This window comes from Apis dorsata, unplaced genomic scaffold (assembly GCF_000469605.1).
Source record: "Apis dorsata unplaced genomic scaffold, Apis dorsata 1.3 scaffold_256, whole genome shotgun sequence".
NCBI lineage: Eukaryota > Metazoa > Arthropoda > Insecta > Hymenoptera > Apidae > Apis > Apis dorsata.
Genome location: NW_006263534.1, coordinates 1,997,224 through 2,014,338, shown reverse-complemented (window position 1 = coordinate 2,014,338; position 17,115 = coordinate 1,997,224). Strand labels below are relative to the sequence as shown.

At 40.2% G+C, this 17,115-nt stretch overlaps 2 protein-coding genes and 1 long non-coding RNA gene across 5 annotated transcripts in view; 1 reads left to right on the top strand and 2 right to left on the bottom strand.

Annotated features, from left to right (window-relative positions):
- LOC102681636 (receptor-type guanylate cyclase Gyc76C-like) overlaps positions 1–10,367 on the bottom strand; it is a 72,009-nt gene extending 61,642 nt beyond the window's left edge. Inside the window, exons 1-2 of one of the 2 annotated variants that reach the window (XM_031510746.1) lie at positions 9,904–10,367; positions 462–581 (exon numbers count right to left, since the gene is read on the bottom strand). The gene's annotated coding sequence lies outside the window, so the exon portion shown is untranslated. Of the gene's footprint in view, positions 1–461; positions 582–9,130; positions 9,152–9,903 lie in introns of those variants that run through there. The other variant, XM_031510747.1, reaches the window with a different exon arrangement.
- The window catches only part of LOC116185708, a 51,627-nt gene continuing 44,773 nt past the window's right edge, over positions 10,262–17,115 (top strand). For both annotated transcript variants that reach the window (XR_004150588.1, XR_004150587.1), the window contains exon 1: positions 10,262–10,662. This is a non-coding gene — a long non-coding RNA (uncharacterized LOC116185708). The remainder of the gene's footprint in view (positions 10,663–17,115) is intronic.
- LOC102671364 (guanylate cyclase 32E) overlaps positions 17,019–17,115 on the bottom strand; it is a 17,685-nt gene continuing 17,588 nt past the window's right edge. Inside the window, exon 24 of the mRNA XM_031510748.1 lies at positions 17,019–17,115. This exon is cut by the window's right edge and continues 56 nt beyond it. Coding sequence (XP_031366608.1) covers positions 17,019–17,115 — 97 coding nt within the window.

The following is a 17,115-nucleotide window of genomic DNA, read 5'->3' as shown; positions in this document are numbered from 1 at the left end:
AGAGAGAGAGAGAGAGAGAGAGAGAGAGAGAGAGAGAAGAAAAAAGATCTATCGTGTTGCCACGATAACGACGAAGTACGAGTTTTCATTCCGTGTTTCAATCGAGGTTGTTTACACAGATTGATTGGAAAACCGTTTTCAACCCTTTATACACCCTACGATTGTACAGGAATCAATGCGATAACGAATTTTTCGGTAAAAATTTTCGCGAATATAATATTTTTAAACGATGCGATATCTCTACAATATTCGTCGCTTAAGGGTTAAACTTACGACGGGTTAAGCCAAACACTTCCTGGCGAGGCTCAACAAGATTACTTATTTGTATTTCCAAGATATTTGCAAATATGAAGTTTTCACGAGTGTTTACACGGTTTAAACACGAGAAAGTCGCATGATACTAGAAAAAAAAAAACTCGAGAGTTTCGAAAGATGATATAATCTTATATAATTGATCTTACCTAAGCAACATGGCAGAGTAACTTTAGGGAGAAGATCGTTGATGCTTGAACGCTATATTGCGAGCATGCTGCTGCCAATCAGTACTGTTCGCACTTTCAGCCTGAACTTCTGACAGCCACCTGGAAAAATATTAAGTGTTACATTATTCTTTATTCCTTTTTTCTTTTTTTTTTTTTTGTGAAATAATTGAAGAAGCGAAGAAGACCGTGAAGAAAGAATCGATGCGAATTTTGAAGTAGATTTTTTTTTTTTTTTTTTTTTGTGAAATAATTGAAGAAGCGAAGAAGACCGTGACGAAAGAATCGATGCGAATTTTGAAGTAGATTTTTTTTTTTTTTTTTTTTTGTGAAATAATTGAAGAAGCGAAGAAGACCGTGACGAAAGAATCGATGCGAATTTTGAAGTAGATTTTTTTTTTTTTTTGATTTAAATTTAAATCCTTTCCTTTTTAAAATGAATAAATAATACATTTTTTGAAAGCGAACGACTCACACGAAGCGAAGTTACGCTAAGAAAGAAATATATTTAACTATGTTACAAAACGAGGAAATTGAATAATTACGTTGCGTGTACTGAATAATCCACGGAAGGAGGATCGAGTGTACGATCAAGAAACTCGTCACAGACTGTCATAAGAACCGTGCTACTCAAGTAAGCCGAACACGCAACGAAGTTTACAACGGGTACAACCGATATGGTAATTTCTTAATTATCGATCGAATACCATTCTTAATTATCTCTACCGTTCTCCAACACACTATTTGTTAAAAATATATACTTTTCTTGAATCCAATTCCTTGGATTCTCGAGAATTCGCGTATGGAAATACACATATACGCGCGATAAACAAATGGATGTCTCGAATAGGTATCTGGAAAAAAGCGAATTCCGATCGAATTCCTGGTCACGTACTTATCTCTAATACAGTTATAAGAAGCAATATCGTTCGGACCCGAGTAAGAGCATTAGCTATTCATCCATAACTTCGGCCTACAAATTCCTCTAACCATTCCACGAATTGTCGATCAACAAAGCGCAAAAAGCACGTAGCCGATCTACGTTCCGGAACTGTTCGATTGCTTTCGAACGTGTGGAACGCGCAATTCTGCTTGCGCGTTCTAGATGGAAAACACACACCTGCCTGGCACGTGTCACGTTCATTTAAGAACGGTCATGTTGACGAGTTGCTCGTAAATGTAATCACGTCAATTAAAGCAACACTCACGGATTTCTAATCGGCCGACCCATGCGTGCCGGATTATGTCACCTGTTGGCACGCGGACGATTTTAATCGATTGATTCACGCAAACGCGGCCAAAGTCGATCCCGCATCTCATCGGTTTTATTCCATTATTCCATTTTTCATCCGCCTCTCCCTTTTCCTCCCACTCCCTCTTTCTCTCGCTCTCACGCACACTTTATGCAACACCGCACGAACGAGGATCGTGTATTAATTACAACGGCAACGGCGGGCAGCTGCGTCGCGGCCATGAGAAAAAGTTGCATTCGAATGGATCTTCGATCTACACGTGGATCAAACGGAGGATTTATCTCGGATTCGTGGAACGGGTATCGTGTCGCGATACGTGATAATTCATATGTACTTCATATGTCTCGTATGAAAAATAGGAAATAGATTAAAGTAAATAACATGGATAGAGTCGATTTAACCTTCTAATTATAGCTAAGGTAAAAAGAAAGAAAAACCTAGACGCCGGGTCCGAGTGTTATTTAGAAATAATAAATCAAGGTTCGATGTACGCTTTTTCTCCTTTGTTCTGTAAATGGAAAGTATTCATTCGAATCTCTACCTACGAACACGTTCAAGCACGTTCTTTTCTTAAATATGCTATTCTGGATGTTCCCAATATTCACGAAATACAAAAATTGGAACGCGTGCTTCAAAGAAGTGTTTCGAAGAAGAGTCGACGAGAAGGGTCTCCCAACCCTCCCTCCGAGCGCTTTGATCCCGAAAGAAATCGAATATCAAGTCGCGACGAGGAGGAAACACCTACATGGGAAAGGTATAGAACGTAGGTGATTTCTGGCACACGATGCGGTGCATCGAATAAGAAAGACGAGGCAGAGTCCAGATATAGACCTGCTGTAGGTAATAGTTCGGTAAGTGGTAGTGGTAGCGTGAGCAGTAGGACCGGTAGGTTTGGTTTACTTCAAGTTCGTTGCGGGCAGCCGGTTCGCCACTTTTCTTCTTCGTCTCTTTTCCTTTTTTTTCCTCCGTTATATTTTTCTCCTTTTTTCCTCTCCTTCCTTTCTTCTGCTATTTCCTTCTCGTTCATGATCTCCTACCGACTTTATCGTCCACCCTTTCCCTTTTCCTTTTGCTTTCCATCTGGCATTCCTGTCGTCCATTTTATTCCTCTTCTTTGGAAGGTGTTTAAGAGGTGTTTTTTTTTAACGCGGGATCCAGATGTAACAAGAAATGTATCGGTTAAAATCAGTTTCTTGGATATTGTACATGCGATAATATCGATAAACTGCGTACTTGGCTTCCGTGAAATATTAGAGGTGTTCTGCCGTTATTGGTAGCCTCTCTTCTTCGTTTCACGAACGCAGAATGGGACAAGGGAGGAAGAGACAGAGGGGGGGGGGGGAGAATTGCTCGTCAGACGCAGAATGATGGGAACGGAAAGAAAATCTCGAAGAACCTCTTTGTAGATACCGACGACTTTGATAGAGGCGTGTCCACGTCGACAACCTACCATTAGGATGAATAAGCATATCTTTATGAGATCTGAACAAACCGCAAGTCCCTTCTCGTATTGATTACGTTCTTACCTCTTAAATAATCCATAAATGTTGTAAACTTTGTGTTCCGGAAAGAGATTAGAATTTGTTCGATTGATCGACAAGTGTCACCGATAAAAGTGCAAATTCGAATTCGTAACTTTTGTTGGCACATTCTTCTGATATTAAGTACAAATTGTTAAGATTGCGTATGTTAATGCACTTTGAAGTATGAGACATTTCACCTTTGGAACGATAGACAATATTCAGGACTGTTAGGATGTCTCGGCAGTTAGAATTAAGTAGAAGCGTACGTTGCATAATGCGCAATAAAAATACACGCTATTATTACCTTAGTTAATTGCCGCATTATCGTACTACCTTGTAACATTAATTTCCATTTTTAGTACGCTCACTTTTGTTGCCCAATTATGTTACCAAACACCGTAATCATCAGCATTTCATTATCCCAGTAAAAAGTAAACTGGTTCCAAGGCATGTCTCAAAAATAGATGTATGCGCATGCTCCTGCGCAAGTGCAGAAAAAGATCATAGAAATCAAAGAATATGGAGACTGACACACGTTTCTGGTCGAGTATCAATTGTAACCGTGTTTCACCGAAGTAATAAGAAACTCTATCTGTCGGAATCTCCATTGCCGGGACAATATCCATTATTATATTACATCATTGCGTAATCGACGTTTACGGTTTTATGGGACTGGCCTCGCGCGCACACTGCCCGCGCGCGTCCAGCAAACTCGAGGAATCGGAATCGTTCGGTTAGTTCCGTGAACGTTCGGATTCCGCCGATCGCACTGGCAGACATGCTGGCAGCATCTGGATTTCCCGGTATTCGTGCAAGTTAAATGGTATATACGTGAAAGGAAAGAAAAGTATGTTCAACGTGCGTAGCCAATCATCACGGATTATCTATCATGGTATCTTTTTATATTTTACTTTTTATATCGTGATATTGTGCGGTAATTCAATTCTAAAAGTGATTTGATCTTTCTCTTTTTTAGGTTATATTTTATTTCAATGTATTCGATTACTTATTATCTGAATTATTATTACTATTTACTACTATTTTAACGAATTATTCAATATTTTAACGGCCTTATTCATTTTTGGGAGTCGAAAAGATAGAAAAGATTCAAAATAACGAATTGTCAAAATTTCTTTCGCAGGTTTGTCCAAGATTGATAGGAAAACCCCCGATGGCAAAGGAAGTATGGACACGGGGTTAAGCCCGTTTCGCATGGAACTGGTTCTAACGGAGTTTTATGTGGCTCGCGGTGGACCAGTTTTGCGGCCGTCAATGAAGTGCACTGTACACGAGTCGCGAGCGCACTTGAACGGTGAGGAGGGACGGCTGATGGTGCTGTTGCTGCTGCTGCTGCACGCAGTGCACATTGCCCAGTACTGAGAGAACCAGTCATTGGCCGATCGGCCAATCGCGTCACGGACCAAAAGAAGACGACCGTCGGTCGCTCGTTTCGAATGGTTCGCCATGAGTCGATTCGTGCGACGATCTATCTTCTCTCCTCTCTCACTCTCGTCATTCTTCCTCGTCTTTCCTTATCGTGTATGAACTACACACATATACACATACACGTATGCGATTCTCCGCTCTCTGTCTCCACTACTCCCTCTCCCCTTCTATCATTTCCCTCTTTCTTTCTCTTCTTTTTCTCCGATCATATGTCTCTGTTTCTTTCTCTCTCTCTCCTCTTCCTTCTCGTCGAGCTAACTTGCTTCTTTGTCTTTCTCAATCGTACATTGCATGATCGCTCTTCTCTTTCCATTGGTCTCTCCTCATTGCAAAGTGCCGTAATATTCTCCTGCCGGAGTTATTTTCGTCGCGCTCACCCAACCAGCTCTCCCGAGGCGGCATTGCACGGGTTGTTCTCTGCGCATTGTCTCGAGGCCCCTGCTGAAGTAACTGGATTTCCAGGCTAGCAAGGCGATCGCCGCCGATACCACCGATCTTTTCACTTTGCTTTTGTCTCTCTTCTCCGGTTCTTCCCCTCTAAACTCAACATGTATCTACCCTGAGAAGTTTTCTTATCCAAATAATATCCCAATAATATCTTTCGTTCGTACGTATTTGAACGGCAAATGTTATCAAATTTATAGAAAAATCATAACATTTAATTTTTAATCCTATTATTTCTATTTTAGTTTTAATTTCTCATTTTATCCCAAATAACCCACGAACTAAGTAAACGATTAAAATTCACGATAAATCGCGAATCTCGCGCATTTTTATCAAAGTTCTGAAAAACTACGTTCGTTCGATCGGCGAAAAGGAACACTCGAGAGATCGAAGCAGTCGAGAGCAGGTCGGTAAACCACAGTACCGCTTTTAGACTCGTTAAATACATCTGCAGATCGTTAATCGGAGCCTGAATGAAAGGAACATCATGATCAACCGAGACAACCGTGCTCGTAATCTCTCGTGTACACACTGCGGCCCGTACACCGTTCTCGCCAGTGTGTGCCTGGCGCACGTGCACGTGTGAGTGGCACTCGTTACTTAATGCTTACTTATGTCGGCGCATTACTCGTTAGTCATTACTCAACCACCCTTGCCGTACACAGCAGCGCTTTTGATATTCCCCGGATCACGCAAGCCGCTGAACTGAAAATTAAAGAGACCGCGCGTCGTTATAACATTGAAAAGTAACCGTGCTCGCGGAACCGAAGATATTTATTAACCACAGCAGCCCCCATGAAATTTTAGCGTTACGTTTCCAACAATATCCCGGTATTTTGTCGGCTATTTTGCATGACGACTTAATTAGAGGGAACACGAGCATCGAAGGAATTTTCACTCGGACAAAATTGCTAAACCAATCGAATTTTTCTTTCGTTTCTACGATATCCTATATATATTTTGCATAAATCTCGTTGAAACAAATTTTTCTTCGGATTCGATATGCTATTTTTCCCAATCCATTGTATAAGGAAAACAAAGCGTCGCGATCTTACGAAATTACGTGGTGAATTTCGTTCACGGTTTACGTTACCTACGTTACACACAATCAGTATAAACGAAACATGCGAATATTAAGTGACTATACCGTTGCATAACTCGTTACGAGTTCGAGTTTGATAACGATAAAATATTGTTATCACGAGGCGCTCGGTGCATGGACGATTTTTGTCATCGATATGGTATTCGAGTTTGTACGCTTCGTGTCATAAATGTGATAATTGGGCGATAAATCGAGTAACCGATTACACTTCGAAAGAACATCAATCTTATCCATCGGATCGGACAAGGGTTATGAGAAAAATGTTCGTATGCCCGCAATAAACTCGCTACTTCGAAAGATTCGCAAAAACCGTGCAATCATGATTGCTTAGGTCATCCTACGTTTTATTAATTTCCCCTGAACAGGCTGGCACAGGTCAATCGCGCAATTTCAGTGCTAGCGCGAAGCATGTAGGGCTAATTACGGCCATTAAGCACGGCGAATACTTAGCTTAACTGATTAATTAGAAAGCACGTTTTTTTCCACGCTCGAATCATGTCCGTGAGCGCGTGCGCGCGGACTCGAGTCACGTAAAACAAGATTTCAGACGAGCGAGAGATATAGGATTAATTCCTTTGCGTTTTCAGCGAGATACGAATAATCTATCTTAATTTTCCGCATTAACCGATCTTGATTTTAAGAAAATTCGATCTTATTTTACCGCATATAAGTTTTTGATCAAAATTTTTCAAATGTAAATCACATGATACAACACAGATACAAGTTTAATAATACGATGAAATTGATTATTCCATAAATAAATAATGATATTAAATTGTCCGCATTAATTACAATTAGATATATTAGAGATCATGCATCTGCAATCGTTTTACTATCTCGTCTATCGAGAGAGAAAAAGAGAGAGAGTGAGAACAAGAAAGAAAGCGACAGAAATGTAGCGGTTTCCAACGAGATTTATTGCCGGTGCGCGCAATTTACACGCGTGTATCCTGAACTGAAATTATGCAAAACAGTCGCGGTCTAACAAGTGGCACTTTTATCGGAAGACCCATTATAAAATATCGAGGAAATATGCAGGGCGCACTATACGCACATAGCGACGACTTGTACATACTTGCGTTACGAGCCAGATGTTATTTCACGTTTTCGTGTGAACTAAATCGTTATTTCGTATTGTACGATGGACATTGACAAACAAAGCAATCGAGGCTAAGCTGCTTTAATAAAGTTGTAAATAGTCTTTTTACAGGTGTCCCTCTGTTTTAATCCTCCTTAAGCACAATTGTTTTTCTTCTGAATGTATTCCAATCTCTGATCTCCAATGATACACGTTCTATTTTTCTTTCTATCCTCTAATTTGTTCTTTTTTCAATTTTGTTTCAAATATATGCAAATATGTAGTACATATATGTGCAAAGATAAAAAATTTGTGTAAAAATGATTATTTAAATATAAATGTAAATTCGCGGACGTTAATCAAGCGTAACGATATCGGGACACTTAATAAGGAAAATATTGATCTGTTTCAAGGTTTCCGTTTCTAACCACATAATTATATTAAGAAAAAATCCAATTTGTTTGATGTGGAAATGCGTGTGTAGCAATAAGTTGACGTTGAACTGACAGGGCCACCTGTTTGGAAGTACTAACAATGTTGCAGTTTAACAGTGGTATAGCGGTCAACAAAGAGGTTAAGCATCGACGTTCGGAATAATTAAGTTCATTAAACGTCTCTGCTAGTACGGTCGTTCCACCGAGTTGCTTTTGAACAGCGTACGATGAAAAGCTATTGTTTGACCGCCGACAACAGCGAGCATCTCTCCTGGACAATATTTATCGTGGCAACCTTTGCTCCGTAGCTCCGAAGCGAATTTTATTTTCTCGAATTACGAGCATCCACGATGCTGCTCGAACGCGAGAAAACACGACACCGCGTTCTCATTTTCGTATCAATCGAACACGAATCTATTTGATTTTCTATGTCTAACGTTCGTTTTTATCCACATCCATCTCCTAGTGAGAAAACGTTGAACTAATCGACAAAAAGTTGGCAGCCAATCTATTTTATAATTTATATTCTATGGTATCGATAATGTACGTATTTGTAAAAATTTATCGAGACCAATACACTTCGAGACACTTCTGATTTCGTATAACGTACACATTTTTGTTAACTCTTCATAATCGTCTAAAAACGAACACAAACAGTGATAATCAAACGAACAAAATTTTTTGACGCTCGAAAGTGTATCGACGATGACTCAGCTACTTAGTTCGTTGTAGCGACGCATACTGTCGCGCCACGTGTAAAATCAAAAAAAAAAAAATATTAATTTTCCTAGAATTCTCTTCAACGAGAAACAAACGATAAACAAATCAATGACACTTGCGGTATACAAAAACGACCAGACTTAATTCGAAAGTAGAAATATAAATATACGTTATAAATATACGTTATAAATATACGCGAAGAAACGAACAAGTTGAAACGAGGAAAGCCTCGATGGAAATTTTCCTTTACGTTCTGTCTTATCTACTCGTTAAGTAAACTGTTAACGGTTAGAATACAGTGGACCCTGGGACGCGATACATCAGACGTTGTCACTCTAATATAATTTCTCGGATTCCGTGGCCTCGTCACAGCCACAGCTTGACTTCGTTTGCTTTTATACGTCAGAGATTCGTGTATCAGAGCCAAGCGACGAAAATATGTTGCTTCGATACGCTGATTACAGAGAGCAAATATTACACCGGACTCTTCTCGCCTTCCAACCGAGCACGCGTGTATATTGAAATATTTTTCCTCTTAAGTTTTTACCGCTACACACTGTTATATATGTATCCTAAACATACATGTACACGTATATGACGAAATGAAAATAATACTAACAATGTTTAACGTAGTCATAGAATGTTTGCTACCTCATTTCCTGAACGTATAAGACGTAGAATAAGACGTAGCATCAACACGAATGTATACACGTTCCGAAAATATTACATGGCGGGCCCGGCAGCACAAAGAAATTTGAGATTTCCATCACAAGGCGCGTGTCAACCGACATAAAAATTCGTTGTCGCGTTAAATGTCGTGATGCACTTTATTCGCGTCGGGATCGTCAAATTCTTGCACTTTATCTACTATACGAATAAAAGATTTAACACGCGCCCTTCTTATCGACAAAGAATCGACTAAAGTGAGAAATAGATGCAATATGTGTATATATATGCATATAAATATGTAAAATTTTAATTCAGACACCATAGCGCTGCACACGTTAGTATAGATTGACAAACACACGAAAATTTTTATCAAAGAATTTGAATTTTTTACAAATATCCTCTGAGCAGCTGGCTTTCATCCAATCGTTTACTCTAGCGAATGTTTGCTAGAAACCGTCCTATTCGCTCATGTGTATCTCACTATTCCCGCCGGTTCTCTCTCGTGGTAGAAAGAGAAAGAGAGAGAAAGCAACGTGTATAGCGATCGACAACGACGCTTAGTATAAGAGAGAAAGGGAAAAAAGGGGAAAGAGAAAGAGAGAGAGAAAGAGAGAGAGAGAGAGAGACGAAGAAGAAGAAGAAAAGAGAGAAAAGAGAAACGAGAGAGAAGAGAAGAAAGTAAAGAAAGAAGAGGAAAGGAGAAAGAAGAAGCAAGTGGGAAGTCTTCACACGGGGCGCACACGGTTCTCTGTTACCTGCGACTCGTGGCCGTGTCCAGCATGGTAATCTAATCCTTCGGATGGGGGGCTACCTCGTCATCCCTGCGGGTCTCTCGTTGACCGATTGAAAAGTAGAAGAACTTCACTTAACAGCTATTTTCGTTCTTCGTCGGGCACTGCTTGTTGGAAATAAAATCACTCCACTCGCACGATTGGCCACGGTTCGTGTATGTACGAGAGAACGCGGAAGGACGCCTTTACTGGCGCGAAGACGACGCACTTCTATCCGCCAAGTTTTTTCCGTCTTTTTCCCTTGTTTCCACGGAACGAGTACACTGTCCACGAGAAATGAAACGTTGATCACCACACGTTATATTAATAATACGCGCGACGCACGATCGGAAACGAATCACGAATTCGTTTTACAAAGACGGAACGCGCCACCGAGATAACCAATCGTCATACTTTTACAAACGACCGTTCACAAGCAGAGGCCGCAATATACTGAACACATGATTCCAACGGGGGCTAGTGTCGCCGTATAGCGTGAAGGTGGCGCCACCGAAGCGGCGCTTCGATCGAGATCGGCCACACACGGAATCTTCGAAAAGGTCGAGAACAATTTTCGCTCTTCTCGTGGAAATTACCGTGAAATCGGCGTGAATGTGAGTGCACAAATACACGATACGTGTCCCGGAATTTCGTAACCTTCGAACAGAAATCAATGGTACTTCAAGCGTCTGATGTCAAGTAACTATCAAGGCTGCCATATATCTTGATTGAATGCAGATTAACGTGAGTAGTTAGCTATTATAATTTATACAAATTTGGAAGTCGACCAACTGCAGTTCATAAATTAAACACAAATTCTAAGGATTTTAACGTGTTTTAAAATTTTATGCTAGATATAGATTTCATTGTAACAGCACTTTAGAATAATCAAATTTCTTTAGTTATGGCGGGAAAAAATGTTACTGCTTAAATAGATGTCTCTTACCCTATCGAAATATGAATTGTTATGCGCATATAGGAGGCGCTGCAATTGCTATTGAATTTATTACGATTAGTCGAAAGCAAAGCATAAAATTTGATATTTCATTTATTTTATATTATTTTTTTTACTAAAAAAATTTTGAAATATAATTTTACAATACGATTTTGTAAAATTATATATCAATATAGGATAAAATAAACTTTATCTTTCATTAAAAATTATAAATACCGTGATTGATATCGCGCGTAAAAATCGAACGCCATGTTTCATCAACGATATTCAGTTCATAAATAAAATACCGGGTCAAATAAATTATATCATAGGCTGCTTTGGGTGACGACACGAAATATACAGAAAAATATTTCGTCATCAGTCTGCAGCGAGGACAAGTTAAAGATATTTATAGAAAGCCAAAAGTTTGTTCTTATCGCGACCACGCGGTTATCGTATTCTTGCTATTCTGCACTTTTATGTATTTACAAATCTTTCTTTTTCTTTTAGTCGTAAAAATACTTATAACGAATAAAATAAATGTGATAAACGAAAGATCATAGGGGGGTAGAATTTTACGACATACTGTTCTTGTTACAAAAATAATTCTTTTGTTCGAGCGGAACATTACGTTATCGATAAATTAGCATTTTTCTAATTATGACTAATAATAATCTTTCGTCAAAATTGCCAGCAATATTTCGTGAAATTTCACTTTGCGGTATGCAACTGGTTGTGAGAAATACGCTCCGAACATGTCATTTACACTCTAATTGTTTGCAAATCTGTAGGCTGCTGAATGTAATCTTGTTTACAAAGTTAAGAGGCCTAGTAGTATTTACTTATTTCCACCGACACTTTGGTTTCTTGTTACAGTGCAGTAACAGCGATTGTTAGTGAAAGCCACGTGTTTTATCAACGCGAAATGCATACAATATATATCTCGTCCATATAATTATATACGATATTTTCTTACATGTGCAATCATTTATACGTTCATACGAATTTTCCTTTCTCTCTCCTTTTTTACATTTTTTTTTTCTCCTTCTATAGACTAAAGAATGTCAACGTCTTTTTCAGTCGGTAATTTTCTCTCGTTTATCGTTACATATCGGCATGCGAAATTTCATTGAGCAAGTGCACGCCGGCTAATGTACAATTGTTCATAGTTAATGTAGGATGTAATAGCGTACGGCGTAATACACGAATGGCGAATACCTTTATTACGCGTGCGCGCTATTAATACACGTGCTCTCCGATGTGCGCGTAAATACGAATACGATAATAACAGGAGTTACCAGAGAAAGTGGCGGGCCGATAAATAGGGAAATTGAAGCATAAAGAATTTCAATGGACACCTTCTCATCTCTCGATTTAATTCCCTCTCCTCTGCAAATAAAAATGAATTCCTTCCAGAATTAATAAAAAATCCTCAACCTCAAACATGGAACATTGTTAACTCGAATCTCTATCTTTTCTTCGTAAATTATATCCACGGTAATTAAAAAATTACCGGCTCGCGGAACATTGTGTTTATCTAATTAACGAGGGAAAATATTTCCGTACAACTCGAACGTGTAAGTCGAAGTCGAAGCACATACTGTGCCGGCCAAAGTAAAAGATTCTCGCGCGCGAAAGACGGCCGGTGCTTGCTTCTCGGGGCAATACAGGGTCCCCCCTATCTCGTTCAATTAATTTCTCGGCCGAGTTCGTTTGTACCTCTCTTCCTCCCGCTATCTTCCTATAAATTTTCCAATGTTGCAGCGTCACTTTCTGCACTCGCGATAAAATTCCTTCGCTCTGCCTCGAGATAATGAGATTTCGGTTTAGGTAAGGCCGCGATCCGATCGCGATTTCCGCCTCGATTCCTCGGTTGCCGACCGATCCACCCTTTTCGTTTTTCGCCACGATTCGAGGGTCGATCTATTCGAAAAAAAAAAACAGAAAAAAAACAGAAATATCAATCGATTGTGCGTACGAACGTGTGTACACAACTACAGTTAGCAACAGTGACGTAGACGGCGACGCACAGAAGCGATTGGCTGGTAAAACAGTTACTATCTTATCTTTTTCCCCGTGAGTGTCAACACTCGCCTCTTCTCGCGTATTACGATTTAAACGTGGACAAAGTTGGGCGCGTGTGCGTGTACAACTTTTACGGACAAAATTTTTCATTCTTCCCACCTTCGAATCGTTGAACCTCCTGAAATTTCTCGTTCTTTTTCTTTTCTCTTTCTCCCCCGGAATTTCACTCTCTCGTGACTTCTTTCTTTCGATCCGTGCCGAAAAAAACCCCGAGCCTGAACGTTTACCTTGTTTGGAGGCTTATCGAAAATAGCCTGGTGATCGACGATGCGTATCAGCCGGTATGGAAACATGGCCGCTTAATTACGAGTACATTATCGAAGTAGGAATCTGCCTGCTACGTATTTGCACCGTATTCGTCGATCCTGGATTCCGTTGTGTTCGCTTTATAACGCGATACTTTATTGGGGTTAATTCGACGTTGATTAAAAAAAAGAAAAAAAAAAAAGGAACGGACGAAATATCTATCTATGTATACATATTTTTTTCTCTTAATTATACACGTATAGCAACATCTCTTAGAATGTTGAGCAAGTTATAACGAGAGCGTTCATTAAATAGATACACGATGTGTATACGTGTATATCCCTGATGAACGTTGTTACGATATTTCCATTGGTCCTCGACGAAACGACGCGATTTCGTTTAAATCCGAAGATCTCTGATTAGATTAGATCTCTCGAATAACTTTGGCGATCATAGGGAAAAGAGATTTATATAAAAGGCACGCGAGGCGTTTCGAGGCCCCGCGAATCGTGGCGATGGAAATCAGGTTAAATGACAACGAGAGCGTTAGACGTGTCGAACGTGTCGAATCGCGGCAAGTTTATTTTCAGCTCCGTCTAAGCTTGCGCATATCTTATGTAAAGTAACCGCGTGTGCGCGAACAACAGGTCGTTTGTGGCGCAGGTGCGATGCGTTTCGAAGAAGAGATTCCCGATTCCCGGAGATTTTCGATCGATCGAGACAAAAGTGGATAAACCGTTTCGAATTTTATTTAAGATTAATAAAATCTGAATCGAGACTGATCGAACACTGAAGAAATTAAAAAGTAGTTTTATAATTCTAATCTTTTCTTAGACCGACTTTTCTTAAAGACAATTATATCGCAAATCTTTCTCTCTCTTCCCCTCTTCGTCTATGCGCAACGACGATGATCTAATTGCCGGTAATCGAGCCGCTCCTTTTTCATTCGAGACCGACGACAACGATGAAGACCGCGTAGATTAGCATTCTCCTATCGAAATTTTTATCCGCCCCGAATGTATTGTTCTACGGCGGATGAAGATAATTCCACGAGACTATAAATAGACACGCGGCTGGCAGAAGAGAGAGAGAGAGAGAGAGAGAGCTAATAAAAGTGTTCGCTCTACGGCCGCGTTCGAGCGTGAAGTCGAAATAATACCGAGCAACGTGTCGCCGAGGCGATTAATATCGAACGAATTATTAAAACGAAATATTAAAAGAGATATTCGAATAGGGTAAACAGAATGATTGAAAATTCGTATACGCGGGTGAGATTTGTGAAATTTAACGTCGAATTTAATGGAGATGGATGGGGGTGGGAAAGGAGTGAATCTTTTTTATTTTTTCGATCCAAGTTTGGCCATTAACGGTGAACGGTCGAATTGTACTCGTCACTCGTGGCCCGCTAATCATGGATCATTTTGCAACATCGCTCCGGCAAACGTTCAACAACATCTCGTTCTCAGGGAGGCAGATACAACCATTTGAAAATTACGGCGCCGCTTGCAACCTGTATAAACAATCGGCCATTACGCACCGTTATACGATAATCGTGCTTGACGTCAAATATTAAATGATTTCGCTGCGTGAATCAGGCTGTTTAAATTGTCCGGCTTGATTGAATGATGGCCGCTCCTCTAAGTTGGCCGACAACCACTTCACCGTAAATAAAGATGGTACCCCATTCCGTATATAAGAGTCGCCTCGTTATACAGGGTGTTCGATTCTTGCGTCCAATCGTTTCGTGAAAAACGAAAATCCCATTTTTACCTCGCTTTCATTGTTCGATTATCGACGAAGGTATGTTGCTCCTTGGAAGGATCTTCGTTGGTCGATTTCAAAGAGGGAAAAAAACCGTCGAAGAGGAAAAAAAAAAAAAAAAGAAGAAGAAGAATCGTTTTCCATTGGTTCGTTCGCTCTCGCATCCAACAGTTTGCGAAAGACATCGAATAGTAAATTGCGCAATAAATTCAGAAGTCATTCTGATGTTTGCACGACCGTTTCGCACTTAAGCAGAGTCTGAACCGCGGCGCACCGTACCGATCACGTGTTACGAAGACGCACGTAACGAGACGTGCAAATTAAAGTAATGAAGAGTTTAGTTAGCCGTCCAACCACTAACGGGTTTAGTTATAGTTTTCGTGATCGGGAGGCACGACAGATCGCGACCAGTTTGCTCGTATATATATATATATATAAATAAACGTAACAGTACCATTAGATATTTAAAAAGGGAATGGAACGTCACCGGTATGCATATTCAAACTGCTGGCTCCCCTTTTCCCACCTTGAACGCGCCAACTTTCTAACGCCAATCTGTCAACTCGCGTTGCAAAACGAACGCGCGTTCGTCGAAACGTTGCTCGTTTCACGATCCTGACAAATCTCTCGTCTCCTCCTCGTGAATCGTTTCCGTGGCAACTGCGCCAAGTAAAAACGTGCCTGAAACGCTGCAACCGGACTATCATCGGCGCCACCACGACTTTCGTAACGCGCCTACGAACCTTCTCTCTCGGTAAAACGGCCACCGATGCAAACGAGCATCGGTTATTCATTTCTACGAGTGTTGTTCCGGATGTGCATGAACGTTGGTTTAGCGAGTTTACGCTTCTTGATCGATCGACTTCCATCGATTTCTCTCCAATTTTTCACGAGGCGAAGGAGTGCAATCAATGCGGTACAATTAATTTCTTCGATGCTAATAATTTTTTAATGGATCTTGGCGCGTTATCACCGCCATTCTATCACGTATCGTGCTCGTGCGATGCAACAACGTGAAAAGACCTCGCGAAATTATCTCGGATTATCTTTACGTTTTCTCGATATCTTTTGCAGAGAAAATTCTCTGTACTCTTTAATTTGATTTTTCCAGTCGAATCTGGTCGAATCTCTTTTATTAAATTTTAAATTTCTTTATTAGAAGAGAAGGATGATAAACTTATACGCATATGCTCGCATCACGCTTACGATATATCGGTTTCTTAATTAGACTTAGAATTGTTGTCGAAACAAAATTTTTCGCGACGATACGATTTTATGGTATCGTACGTATATATTACTCTATAAATAATTGCCTTATAAGTACTACTAGTGCCGGCAGTAAAGAATATCAGTTAACGCAACTGTTCATTACAGAATAGGACGTAGGGCCTGATATAAAATATTCTCCATTCATTCTATCCGGACCGTTTCGAGCAGGGAACATTTTATCCCGAATATTTGATCGCGTTGGAAGAACATAATGTATGCGTAAAAATTAAAGTAAATTGACTAGAGACACTTACGTAGAATAAAAAGCACGAGCCTTCTTGATTGTCTAAGCTAATGCGTGGAATATACCGTTACATGGCGCGCTGATTTCCGTGCACGAGTTACGTATGTTATAAATAATGTATAAATACATCTGTTAGGTATCTCGTTTGTACGTACGGTGCGCTTTGGTACGTCGTGTACTGACAGCGAGGGGAGAATCATATTCGATACGCGCGCCAACAAGCGATTATCCGTTCTTTAATTGACGAAACCCCCGATGCAATCATGTTTCGATTAAATCGAATTTAATTAGCGCGAATGAAAAGAAAAAGAAACGACCGATTATCCGTCATCGATTTCGTTCTCAAGGGAGGGAAAACTCGACTTAATTAGTCGAGCGTTGCATCGAAGAAAATTCCAATCGAAACTTCGAACCCGAGAAATTATCATCGCTCGACATCGATCGAAAAAAGAAACAATCACAACTCGAAAATTTGCCCGATTCCATCTTTCCCCCCCTCTTACTACCATACGAATTCCAATCATTTATCGCATCTACATCTCGAAACGAAAGAAAAGAAACTCAATCCAATCGCCCTGCCCCGTGATAAATCAACGGGGTGGTCGCATCCCATCCGTCCATCTCCTCGTTCGACTGCGCGGCTCGCCTCTGACAATTC